Genomic DNA, 13542 nt, shown 5'->3' with positions numbered 1-13542 from the left:
GTCTCTTATGTATACCTCTTTCTAAAGGGAGAGAGGCCTCCATGCCCCTTGAAAGGGTCTTGGGGACCCCAGGGATCCCTGGCTCTACCGATAGCAGCTGCACTAGAAGGTAAATTCTGAGGTGAATATTGGATGACATTCACAAGAGCGACATTTATATACAGTTGCTGATGGCATCAAAAGGATAACCTTGAATCTGCTCTTCTCCATTTTTCAAAAAAGTAATTCCTTCATACAGCCAATAGCTACAACTTTATACTTACCCAAACTCCAAACAAGGGCAGCCCACTATGCGGACTGAAGGCGTGAAGCAACATGCCTCTGTCACAGGCGTTTCTCTCTTTTTCTCTTTTAATGTTTGTTTATTTATTTGGCTGTGCCAGGTCTCAGTTGCAGCACGCAGGGAATCTTTTTTTCTTTTTTTTTCAGTTGTGGCATGCAGAATCTAGTTCACTGCCTGACTAAAGGATTGTACCAGGGCTCCCTGCATTGGGAGTGTGAACTCTTAGCCACGGCACCACCGGGGAAGTCCCTATCACAGGTGTTTCTGCCAGGCCTCTGGAGGCCCCGCCTCCCATTAAAAGGCAGCACCACAGACCTGCATTTTCTCTCAGGAACCAGAATTCCCACAGGATGGCTGTGCTGAGGTTCATCACCTTGTGCTGTTACTGGGCACTTTCTGTGGGTTCACCAAGAACCAACAGGACAGCAGATTCCGTTTCTACTTAGTGTGCTTTAAGTGGGCTGATGTTTCTGAGTAGAGAAACCTTTGTTGGGCTGACACTAAGGGCGAAATGTGTGTCAAGAGGTGATTTGGTTAGCCGCCCCTACTTGACTGACCTCATAGAGACTAATATTCCATCTGTACACACTTAGCTTGCACTACGAACTTTTGATTTAAGTTAACCAGACCTCTTCAGGGAGTATTTTCTTCCAGTTTTAGAGTACTGCATCTGCAGTTTAAACAGTGCACGCGAGTGTGCTCAGTCATTCAGCTGTGTCCAGCTCTTTGCAACCCTGTGGACTGTAGCCCACCAGGCTCCTCTGTCCAGGGGGTTCTCCAGGCAAGAATACTAGAATGGGTTGCCATTTCCTTCTCCAGGGGATTTTCCCGACCCAGGGATCGAACCTGCGTCTCCTGCCTTGGCGGGCAGGTTCTTTACCACTGAGCCACCTGGGAAGTGAAAGTCACTTAGTCGTGACTCTTTGCCACCCCATGGACTATACAGTCCATGGAATTCTCTAGGCCAAAATACTGGAGTGAATAGCCTTTCCCTTCTGCAGGGGATCTTCCCAACCCAGGGATCAAACTCAGGTCTCCCATATTGCAGGTGGATTCTTTACCAGCTGAGCCATAAGGGAAGCCCAAGAATACTGGAGTGGGTAGCCTATCCCTTCTCTAGCGGATCTTCCTGACCCAGGATGGGGGAAGCTTAGAAATGTATATGGAAACCAAAAATTTCCAAACCACTTAACCGTTTTGTTTTATTTTCATCAAGTCATTCTGGTTTGTTTGTTTGTTTGTTTGGTAAACATTAATTCAGTGTATTTCCAAACCACAAGTATAATCTAAGTATTTTTCACTATTTTAAATTCTGACCTCAGACCGTATCTCTGAAGTTTTTCTCAAGCCCCTTCATATGTAAACTTGGTAACCAAGTGGTTACAATTATTAACTTATTATGAATTTTAAATCTGATGCATATAAAGTCCTCTCCTCTAAAAACAGGATATTCAGTAATAGTCAGATATTACGTGGTTAGCCTAGAATGAGAGTATTCATCTTGTCAAAACTGGTGTTCATGGGATTTTGCTTTCTGCCTACATGTTTTGCTACTAAGGCCCTCAGGATACAGAAGGCATTGGGGAAACACACGGTGCTCTGAAAGGCAGAAAAGTGGGAGTGAGTCAGGTAATAGAGAGGGGAAATCATTCTCGTACCCAATAAGCTCCAAATCTAGAACAATGATTGCATCCTTGATTATCCTATTGAAAAAATCAAAAGGAAGCACCAACAGAGTCTCCAACAATGGGACAATTCTTTGAGGGTGTATTTACCCAGTAGAATATTATACAAGCAGTGAAAGGGGGAACTAGGAAGACTGTTGGAACATGAATGGAGTCATGATAGTGAAAAGTGTGTCAAGTGAAATGAGTCACGATAAATCCAGATAAGTGAAAAGCCAAGATATTATGTAGTCTGTGGTTTTAAACTCTGGCAAAATATTTTTATGCATTTGAAAAAAGAGGAGTACATTAAAATAATTGTATGCAAGACAGTGAGACTATTTCTCTAATATTTTGCACACTTTAAGCAATGTTAAGAAGAAGCTCTGCAGTATATGTCTACAGTCAAGGAGACACATAATGTTAAATCAGGAATAATGCTGTATTTTTCTTATATAATTAGAACACAGTGATTTTTTTTTTTTTTTGGTCAATATCCCAAATGTGGCATACGCATTCAAATAACTGCTGACCCTTTAAGAATCACTTGTGTGATATTCCTGACTGCTTAGAATAATTTTTTAACTGCCCTCTTGAACAATATGAATTGGGTAGTTCTAGCAACAAAGATGGGGACATTTCCTCTTCATTCAAGAGGAAATAAGACTTTGCTGCATCGGGGGGAGTTGTCAGGGGACATCCAGGTATTGATGTCCTCAGAGGCAGAATTTAGTGAAGGCTGATGATGCTTGTGGCTTCTTGGACTTGCCATATTCAAAGATAATGATAGAGGCATTTTCTTTCTATTATTTCTTTTTCTTACCCCTGCCTTCCCCCTCTTTAGGTTTTCACTGGAATTTTCACAGCGGAAATGTTCCTGAAGCTCATAGCCATGGATCCCTACTATTATTTCCAAGAAGGTTGGAACATTTTTGATGGATTTATTGTCTCCCTCAGTTTAATGGAACTGAGTCTAGCAGACGTGGAGGGGCTTTCGGTGCTGCGATCTTTCCGATTGGTATTCCATATTTCTCCAATTTCTTTTTTACATTTCCTGTCTTGTAGCTACTAGGAAGAATTTTATATAAGTTAATCTGATGATTTTACAAAATTCTTAGCTGTATCCTGCTCCCAGTTTCAGTTGACTGTTTATTGGTTTGTCAACTAAAATATTGAAAAACTTTTCTGCTAATTACCTAATATAGAAAGTAGATTTTTTTAATCAGTCAACAAACATAAATCAATTTTATGAAGTTCCTCAGAAAATAATGGTTAATCTAAAAGATGAAGAAGGATTCACAAGAGCTATTCTGAGGTCTGATTTGAATTTGCTGGTGAGCCCATTTCTTTATCTGAACATCTCCCTGAAATGGCAAATATTTCTCTCTTTTTCCAAAGATGGCTCATTTCTTCTATCATGCTGACCTCTTCTAGAAAATGAGAATAAAATAATGTTTTTTAAAGTTATATTGAAATTAGTTGTTGAACACAGATCTTTAGCTAAGAAGGATTTTTTTAATGTATTTGAAGAAATTAGTGTTCAAATTACTAAATCCCTCTGAACGTATTAATAGTTAACAGTATCCTCAGAATAGCTTCCTATGAAACATAGGCATGAGTAATGTCCTGATTGAGTCCCTTGAGAAGCTGAGTTACCTTGAGGGTATCCCACTCAGACAGAGCATCAGAAATGGCTTAGATTTGTTTCTCTTATTGGGAAAATACCTAAGCACTCACAACTGAAAGGATTTAAGGATATTCAGCTTATCTAAGAAAGAGAATTGGATTAGAATGAAACTGTTTATAAAACAGAAATCTCATTAAATCCAAGTCACAAATAATATCTGTCACATTTCTGGAACCTCTGCTTACTGGTCTTTGGTTAGGATCCAGCCAAAAGTAGACTTTTTGAGAGTAGTTCTTGTTATTTAGAAGATAAGATGAAGAATTAAGTGATAGAAGCATTATCACTAATACTCTGAATAAATTAACAGCCAGTCAGAATGCTGGAAAACTGTGAGAGACCCAGATTACATACAGAGCATCACCTGGTAAATCTTGAACTCTCAGATAAAACTCAGATTTTCAGTGGGGGAAAAATATGTCCAAATCAACATGGTTGCCTTCTACGAGAATTCCTTTAGATCCTGTTACACATACTACTACATGTGTAGTTATTAACTTAAGACATATGATGGTGATCTCTGTTCATGGGCTTTATTCATTATAATTCTCAGCTGGTTAGCCAAGACCTTATAATCATTCATCACAGAATACAGAAATTTTCTGATTAACAGATACCAAAAGTTCTGTCCTCTGAATTAATATCAGAGTAGTCCCTTTTCATAAGGCTTTTGGTGTGTTAGAACTGCCCCTTGGAAGCTGTGCTTTTCCTCCCAGTTAGTCCAAGCATGTCACAAAGTTTCATATCGGCCATTACCTATTTATTGGTAGGCAAAAAGAGAGATATGTAGAATTTTTAAATGCTTGCCTTTTTAAAGAGACAGATGATCTATTCTCACAGTCCTTACCAAGCCGATCTTTTGGTTCACTACAAATCACACTTTCCTTAATATGACTGCTGAGAAGTCAAGGGAAAATCAGTAGGAAAAGGGTATGTTCATGTATGGATTTTTAGAAGGTGGATTGACCTAGAGACTAATTCAGGGACTAGAAGCAGTCTTCTTAGTTCTAAATCTTTCACTTATTTTGCAGTTAATTAGTTTTCCTTCATCTGTGCCTCAGTTTCTCTCAGTTTTAAGATACTGTTAGAAAACCCTGATAATTTCCCAAGGGTGCTCAGTAAATGTAATGATCTTGCTAATTTTGTATGTTTTTATTGTAGCCATGTGATAAGAATAAATTAATTGAATTTCATTTGGGTTTTGTTTGGGTTTCTTTTCCGTAGCTCCGAGTCTTCAAATTGGCCAAATCCTGGCCCACCCTGAACATGCTGATCAAGATTATTGGAAATTCAGTGGGTGCCCTGGGCAACCTGACCCTTGTCCTGGCCATTATTGTCTTCATCTTTGCCGTGGTGGGGATGCAGCTCTTTGGAAAGAGCTACAAAGAATGTGTCTGCAAGATCAACCAGGACTGTGAACTCCCGCGCTGGCACATGCACGACTTTTTCCACTCTTTCCTCATCGTCTTTCGAGTGCTGTGCGGGGAGTGGATCGAGACCATGTGGGACTGCATGGAGGTGGCTGGCCAGGCCATGTGCCTCATTGTCTTCATGATGGTCATGGTTATTGGCAACTTGGTGGTTAGTACCGACTTGTGCATCTTTTTGTTCTTGGCTCTGAGCATTCTGCCCTTGACCCAGAAGCCCAGTCTAGTTAGTCCCTCCCTGTCTGTGGTGGTCTTTATTCTTTCTCGGCCCAGGAACCCTAAGGTACAAAGGAAAAGAGACTGCTGTTTTCAGAGGCCTACTGGGTCATGGGCCTCACAACGTGTCAACCTTTTCATAATTGTCGAAACAAAATTCAGCAAAGTTAAGGCACTTTTCCAAAGTCCCGCAGCTAATAAACGTCAGGGCTTGTAGTAGATCCTTGACGTCAAAGTCTGTGGTCTTTCTGCTATTAAAAAACACTCAGAGCTTCTCAGCCTGATCTTTTGGGCTGGATAATTACTTGTTGTGGAAATGTCCTGTGTTCTGTAAGGCATTTGCAGTATCCCTGGCATCTACTCTTTACTGGCCAGTAGTGACCCCCGGCGCAAGTTGTAAAAACCAAAGATGTCTCCAGACATGACCAACTGCCCTCAGAGGGCAAAATTGCCCTCCTTTGAGAACCATGGATCTAAGCCATCCTAGGATTTTAACTGAGGTTTATAAATTTCAAATCACTTCCTTGCTTCACTCTGTCCACCTGCTGTCACTTGCCTCTGTAAATAGAATGCTCACCTACAGAAATTAACACCTTGTTTCTAAAGTGTCATCTGAGGACTAGCAGCAGTGAGAACATTCAAGGCTATATTAGAGATTCAGAATCTTAGGCCACTCCCCACAATCAGTATCTGCATTTTTAACATGATTCCCAGGTGATCCACATACACGTTGTAGTTTAAGAAGCACTCATCTTTCAAATCAGGCCAAAGCCCGCCTGCAAGTGTACAAGAAGGAGGACTGGAAGAAGACACACTCAGATGACCCCTTATAAGCTCTTCGAGAGTGGTTCTCTTCCTTTTTCTGCCATAGAGAAGCATATGCCAGTAGGGCATTCCTACTCATCAACCTCTGAACCAGCCTTGCCCACCCTAGTCTTTCACTGGACCTATAAAAACAGGCAACGTAATGTTTCTTAGTCACTGCCATTCTCCATTCCCAGCCATCTTCCCCTCAGTCCTGACCCCCAGTCTTCCCACTCCTTCATTGAGGACAGCTGCTGCTTACAGCTACTGTCCATTGCAGAGTCAGCATCACCAGCCCTGACCTCCCATTTCTCTAGTCTCCCGTCCTCAGTAGTCTCAGGGACACCTTCCCACGACTGGCTACAGACACCTGAGCACACGGCAAAATCCACTGGTACTTCTGCCTGGGATGGCACTTTTCCCGGTTCCCCCGTGGCACAGTCCTTCTGCCCATGTCGTCTCCAGGAATCTGTCAGTCTCTTCTGACGTTTCTCTCCATTCCAGGTAGACATCTGATGTCTCTCATCTCTTTCTTCTTAGCATTTCTATATATGCATCTTTCTTTGTAGTATTTCTGAGATCTGCCCCTTCCTTTCCATTTCTACAACCCATCTGGTATTTCTAAAAGTCCAAGGAAGACCACCTTCGTTACAGTCACCTTGAGCTTCACTCATTAAAAAAGGCCAAGTCCCAGGACCTGCCCCATATCTACTGAATCAGAATCTTTCTGGTGAGACCAAGGAGATGCTCGTTTTTAACAAGCATGCCACTCCAGCAGATTCTTCTGCTTGCTGAGGTTTGAGATTGCTACAGCCTGATCCAGACCCTTATCAACTCATGCAAGGAACAGCCTCCTAACTCCTAACCCCTCCTCCCAGCCTACCACATGTGTACCTAGTAGGAATGACTTTCTCAAATCTCTGTCATCATCTGTGACTCGTTTACTCAAGGACCAATAGTGGATCCAATTAAGATTCAAATATTTCAGCCTGGCCTTCAAAGCCCTTATTAGCTGACCCCCGTGTAACCAACTGTCTTCCTCGGTAACGCTGCAAATGCCCACTGGAACCTGGATGTGCAGAGTTCATACATTGTTTCTGTTCCTCCCACCTTGTGCATATGATTATTTCCACCTAAAATGTGTGCCTTACTCTTCTTCAGAAGTATGACAAAGTAAGGGCCAAGTGTAAATCAAGAAGTGAACATCCCTCCCACTTTTCAAAAGTAAGTCTTAATAAAAATAAATTAATCCTAATGCCCAATGTGGTTAAGAAAAGAAAAGAAAAAGAAATGAAACTTGTTTCTAATGGCCTGACACTTAGATATAGAACCCAAAAGTCACCATCACTTCTTGCTAGAGCTACTTAATTTTGACAAATGTTAGGAAAACAAAGTCGATTTTTTAAAATAGGATAACATGGGAGATATTTCAGTTCCACCTTCTAGATTTGTTATTTGAAAGTCTGGTTCTCCAAGCCTAATTTTTTTCTAACCTGGGTCCTCCAGGACACCTGCTGCTCAGGAACACATGGCATCTAGGCATTCTTTGATCCTTCTCAACAACCCATGCCCACCTTTTTGTTTGTATTTTTGGAGAATTTCCTCCCAAAATGGATACAACCTTTGCTTTTTCTGATTATAAGAAAAGGAGTATGTTTTGAAGCACATATATATGTGAATAGCACTGCAAAAGAACCCAAAAAAGGAGTGCTGAACTTGTATTGCAACCAAAACCAAACACAATGTGCACGTAGTGGCATGAGCACTGAAAACACTACGTGAGTCAGAGAGAGCGCAGTAGGAACTCTCGAGTCTTTTCCATAAGACTGTGAGCCCGCAGTTTACAGCCCTAGTTTAGTGGATAGCTGTGCCCAACACCATTCTCCATTCACTCGCCGTTTTCCTAATGCTCCTGGTGCAGGTGCTGAACCTGTTTCTGGCCTTGCTTCTGAGCTCATTCAGTGCTGACAACCTGGCGGCCACAGACGACGATGGAGAAATGAACAACCTGCAAATCTCCGTGATCCGGATCAAGAAGGGCGTGGCGTGGATCAAGCTGAAAGTGCATGCCTTCATGCAGGCCCATTTCAAGCAGCGCGAGGCCGACGAAGTGAAGCCTCTGGACGAGCTGTACGAGAAGAAAGCCAATTGCATCGCCAACCACACCGGCGCCGACATCCACCGGAACGGTGACTTCCAGAAGAACGGCAATGGCACCACCAGTGGCATCGGCAGCAGCGTGGAGAAGTACATCATCGACGAGGACCACATGTCCTTCATCAACAATCCCAACCTGACCGTGCGAGTGCCCATCGCCGTCGGCGAGTCCGACTTTGAGAACCTAAACACTGAGGACGTCAGCAGCGAGTCGGATCCTGAAGGCAGCAAAGATGTAAGGTCCCAGCCGAGAAACCTGTCTTGATCCTGTGTAAGAACAAATGATCAGTCTTGGGCCTGGTCCAGCCATGGGCCTGGCAGAGAGATTTTGGAATAGCCAACTCTCAACTTTGAACTTTTGGGCTTCCCTGATGGCTCAGACAGTAAAGAATCCGCCTGCAATGCAGGAGAACTGGATTCAATCCCTGGGTCGGGAAGATCCCGTGGAGAAGGGAATGGCCACCCACTCCAGTATTCTGGCCTGGAGAATTCTGTGGACAGAGGAGCCTGGCAGGCTGCAGTCCATGGGGTCGCAAAGAGTTGGACAAAACTGAGGGACTTTCACTTCACTTTCAACTTTGAGAACCAATTCTACCCACCCCCAGACAAGCTAGATTCCTGAGATGTTCCCAGATCTGCCTCTCTTGCTTCTCAGTCATCTGGATCAGAGGCTGGAGGAAACCCTCGGGTTCTTCCCTGCCATCAGTCTGTCTGAGCTGTACCACTGAGACCAGCTATAGTCCCCTTCTGCCTAGGGTGGACCCCCGTCATCCGCGAGCAGGCTGTGATGTTGTGCCCGCTCCTGACAGGTTCTGCAGGCCCTGTGGTAATTGTCAGCCCATGGTGAATTGCATGATGATGAGTTTCTAGCCTGAATGGTAGCTGCTGCATCATCAGCGCCAAAGGCAGTGTGGTCAGCACGGGGCGGATGTGCTGCTGTAGCACTGCTTCTCTGCTTTCTCCTTATGTATCTAGAAACTGGACGACACCAGCTCCTCTGAAGGGAGCACCATTGACATCAAACCAGAAGTAGAAGAAGTCCCCGTGGAGCAGCCTGAGGAGTACTTGGACCCAGATGCCTGCTTCACGGAAGGTGGAAGGGGGCCAGGGGAGCGGGCGGCATGTAGCCCTTGCATGGCTTGCAGACAGCGTTTATGCCAGGGTCCGTGGTTGGCCGGGGAGAGGGGGGCTCTGTGGGTATCTGCAGGAACTTTGTTCCTCACCTCATCAATTTCAGGGAGGCTGATACCTTTTTCCCCATTTGATTCTCAGCTGTAACAAGTTTTTTTTCTCAAAACTTTTCTTTGTCCATTTTTCTCAACATCAGCCCCAAGACTTCCACCGTGTCTGCCTCCTGACTACCCTCTTCTCCTCCCGCTCACTGCTTCTTTATAGGGTATCTTCCCATCGCCAGAGGGCCTTGCCCTGGCTGCCTGGCAGCGTAGCTTCAGCCCCACCACCCTCTCCACTTCTGAGTCAGAGGTTCTGAGTTAGCCGCTGAACTCCTGTCGTGCTGTGCAGTGGGGCAGCACCTGGGGGGCCCTCGGAGAGGAAGGGGAGGGCGCATCTGGGCGGGGCGCGTCCCACAGCCTGATCTGCCTCTCCCACCGGTGCCAGGTTGTGTCCAGAGATTTAAGTGCTGCCAGGTCAACACTGAGGAAGGGCTGGGCAAGTCTTGGTGGATCCTGCGGAAAACCTGCTTCCTCATCGTTGAGCACAACTGGTTCGAGACCTTCATCATCTTCATGATTCTGCTCAGCAGTGGTGCCCTGGTGAGGTCCGGGGAGATCTGCTGGGGGGCCAACTGCGCAGGGGTGTAGGGGCTGGCAGCAGAGACTGGATGGCCGAGCCCAGTTTCTCTAACGACACAGCCTGGCTGCAGACCGAGAGTAACGATCCACTCCAGTGCTTCGGGCTGGTGTTTTGAACCCTGGGGATTAGAATGCACACTTGCCTGTATCTTCATCCTAGACCTCAGCATGATCCCTCTTGAGCCCAAGGCCCCCTTTTCATCAGGATAAGAATACAAATGACCAAGTATCTTCACTGCTTAGCTTGCCTCTTTAAAAGCAACTTCCCTTACTTCCCTAATACCCCTGATTCACAAAGGACCGCATTTATGATTCAGTTTATACAAAATGTCCAGAAGGAGCAGATCTGTGGAGACAGAAAACAGATTGGTGGTTGCCAGGATTAGGAGGAGATCAGGAGACTAGAGGGTGACAGTTGGAGGGTGTGGGGTTTCTTTGGAGGGTAATGAAAATTGACTGTGGTGATGAATATATGACTCTGAATGCATTAAGAGCTATTGTGCTGTAAACTTTAAATAGCTGAATTATGAGATATGAAAATTACATCTCAAGAAAACTTTTTTACAAAGAAAAGCCATGTGTAGCAAGGGATAGAGTGAAGGAAGATGGGGAGCTGATGACCCGCCAGCACAGGTGGGAAGGCTGCTGGGGGTTGCGGGGGTGGGGGGTGGGACGTCCGTGTTGCTTGTTTCCCTGTAGGCACTATAGGCAGCTGCTGCCTCTCTTCCAGGCCTTTGAGGACATCTACATCGAGCAGAGGAAGACCATCCGTACCATCCTGGAGTACGCTGATAAAGTCTTCACCTACATCTTCATCCTGGAGATGTTGCTCAAGTGGACAGCCTACGGCTTTGTCAAGTTCTTCACCAATGCCTGGTGCTGGCTGGACTTCCTCATCGTGGCTGTACGTGTCCTGCTTTTACTTCCCTCCGCTGCCAGCAGGAAAACAAAAGCAGGGACTGTCCTTCCTCTCCTGGCTGGAGTTGCCTGGGGCCCAGGAGGTTTGGGTAAAGTTCCCTTCGGAGCGCTCAGGTGGTGACTTGGGAAGCGATTCTGAAGTCCCCGCATTTGCTCCAGGGCCTAAGTCACCAGTTCATTAGTGGTTTGACCTAGAAGTTTCTGAGATTAGGAATGGGAAGAGGAATCATTGGTGTCCAGGCTTTGTTATTAGACTGGGAACAGGAAGGTTCTGGCCCCAGATCAGCAGTGTTGTCGTCCTGCTGCTGCCAGAAGAGGGCTGAGAGGACGGGGCGGGTGGGGTGGGATCAAGGTAGATGCTCCTGTTGACCATACCCAAGTACACTCCCATCCATCTCAAGTCTTCATACCAGACTCATCTGAACAAATCTGTCAAGGAGAGGAAAGAACCCAACAGAAACCCTCCCCCGACTCCCACTCCTTCCCACACATGGCTATTTCCACAGTAGTGATCAAACTTAAAAAATCCTTTTTTTCTCCAGGTTTCAAGACCATCTCCACGGCTCAGTGTTCTTTACCTGCTGTGTTATTTTTCAGGGTGAAGCCACGTCACCTATAACTATTTCTCACTCCACCAGGAACTGTTCCCTATTGGGCTTTCTAACCATGATGAGTGCTTCTTATTCTGTCTGATCACTGAAGCTTTTTTCTTCTAGTCAAATCAGCATTTGAATGAGAATGAATGGGAATTTCAGGAGCAGGGCCAAAGGTGACTTCACTTCCTTCTGAGAGTGGAGAAGGGGAGTGTTTGGTGGCTGGGTTGGTCCTTTTAAAATAGGTTTCATTGGTGAACTGCCTATGGAGCCCCTCTGGGCTGGCACGAAGCCGCACAGAAGTCAGAGGCACCTGGCAGTCTGCACCAGGGCAGTCTCTGCTGGCTTAATGCACTCCTTTCCCAACGCAGCATCCTCGACTCCTTCCGAGAGCTGTCGCTGTGCTCCAGTGAAGTGAGGGGGTCACTGCTCTTAGAGTGAACCAGGGAGGTCTTGCCCCAGGGTGGCCGGCATGAGCACCTCTAGCCAGAGGTGGCAGCGAAAGGGCCTCTGCCTCCTCCCACAGATGGGAAGCATAAGTCCTAGGAGGTAAGGAATGGGTTTGGGATCAGACCCAGAGACCTGAGGTGACACAGGCCAGTTCTCTTTCTACAGAACAGTGAAAGTACCCTGGAGCCTCTATTTCACTGTGACTCCTCAGGACCGCTTAGAGTCAGGTGGACACCCGCGGGAGACCTAGGGGCTCCTTGTCTTCTAGACGTTCCAGAAACTCAGATAGGTATGTCCACTCCCACACTTCCAGCAGCCCTAGGGAAGCTGTGATTCAGCACAAACCTTCCCCACCTTGACCTGCCTCCTGTTCACCCTAACCTGTGCCACTCTCCTCTTCCCTCTGGGTGGGCAATCAAGTACCCCACATTCTGCTGCTGTTACAGAAGAATTAACAGTTCTGCAGGTCAGTGTGCATTTAGTAAGTACTTTTAGCACTCTTTATACTAAGTGACAGGGAAGCAAAAGACATGAGAAAGACATGGAGCCCGCAGACAGTAATCCTTAAATCCTCTAACTTTGGGGAGTTGCTGGATTCTTCCATTGCCATGAGACCTGACTCTGGCTCCTGAAACACTTCTGGACCAGTAACTAGTAAACAGAAATAAGCAAAACACCACTCTCCATGTAGAATTGTCCCAGGAGCCATGGGGAGTCAGAGGGGACAGGGAGGGATGGCCCTGGCCCCTGGGAAGCTCACCTTAGCCGTCCAGGCCACTCTTACCTGAGTCCAGGCTTGTGGAAATCCCACATTCCGGGAACAGGTCTCTCCCAGGACTGTCAGTTTTCTCTCAGGCAGAGCAGTGCATTTATTCTTCATGTGTCAAATGTTCATTCAACACCCACAGCACAGAACCTCCTGCCAGGCGTTGTGGGGAAGCAGAGAGTAGAAGACAAGATGGACGGAGGAGCCTGGTGGGCTGCAGTCCATGGGGTCGCGAAGAGTCGGACACGACTGAGCGACTTCACTTTCACTTCTCACTTTCATGCATTGGAGGAGGAAATGGCAACCCGCCCCAGTGTTCTTGCCTGGAGAATCCCAGGGACAGGGGAGCCTGGTGGGCTGCAGTCCACGGGGTCTCGAAGAGTCGGACACGACTGAAGCGACTCAGCAGCAGCAGCAGCAGACGAGATTACTTCTCTCAAAGGGCTGAAAAGATGAGACACACATAACCAGTGTGAAGCAGAGTGTGCCAGAGTAGGGTGAGGGGTGGCAGCTCCAGCCCGTGCACTGGCTGCGCTGTGTGTGTTACGGATGGAGGATCAGGCTTCGACTGACACCTGGACAGCTGGAACCAACAGAGGTTTTGCTGTCCTTTTAAATAAAAAGTCTGGTCCCTTCGGTATTTTAGAACATCAAGCAGGTGTAAATTTTCAGTCCTAATTTAGCAGCCTCTCTGAGAAGCTCTCTTTCCTCCCATTTCATCCACCAGTGACTCGATGCCGGAACCTGTTATTCATCACCATGTTTGTAC

At 46.0% G+C, this 13542-nt stretch overlaps 1 protein-coding gene across 5 annotated transcripts in view; it reads left to right on the top strand.

Annotated features, from left to right (window-relative positions):
* SCN8A (sodium voltage-gated channel alpha subunit 8) overlaps positions 1-13542 on the top strand; it is a 200564-nt gene that overhangs the window by 161687 nt on the left and 25335 nt on the right. For all 5 annotated transcript variants that reach the window (XM_018047744.1, XM_018047746.1, XM_018047747.1 and 2 more), the window contains exons 15-20: positions 2792-2965; positions 4856-5212; positions 8000-8470; positions 9211-9328; positions 9853-10007; positions 10777-10950. In XM_018047744.1, the coding sequence (XP_017903233.1) occupies positions 2792-2965; positions 4856-5212; positions 8000-8470; positions 9211-9328; positions 9853-10007; positions 10777-10950 (1449 nt within the window). The remainder of the gene's footprint in view (positions 1-2791; positions 2966-4855; positions 5213-7999; positions 8471-9210; positions 9329-9852; positions 10008-10776; positions 10951-13542) is intronic.

Source organism: Capra hircus, chromosome 5 (assembly GCF_001704415.2).
Source record: "Capra hircus breed San Clemente chromosome 5, ASM170441v1, whole genome shotgun sequence".
Taxonomy (NCBI): domain Eukaryota; kingdom Metazoa; phylum Chordata; class Mammalia; order Artiodactyla; family Bovidae; genus Capra; species Capra hircus.
This window is presented reverse-complemented; position numbering and strand designations above follow the sequence as displayed.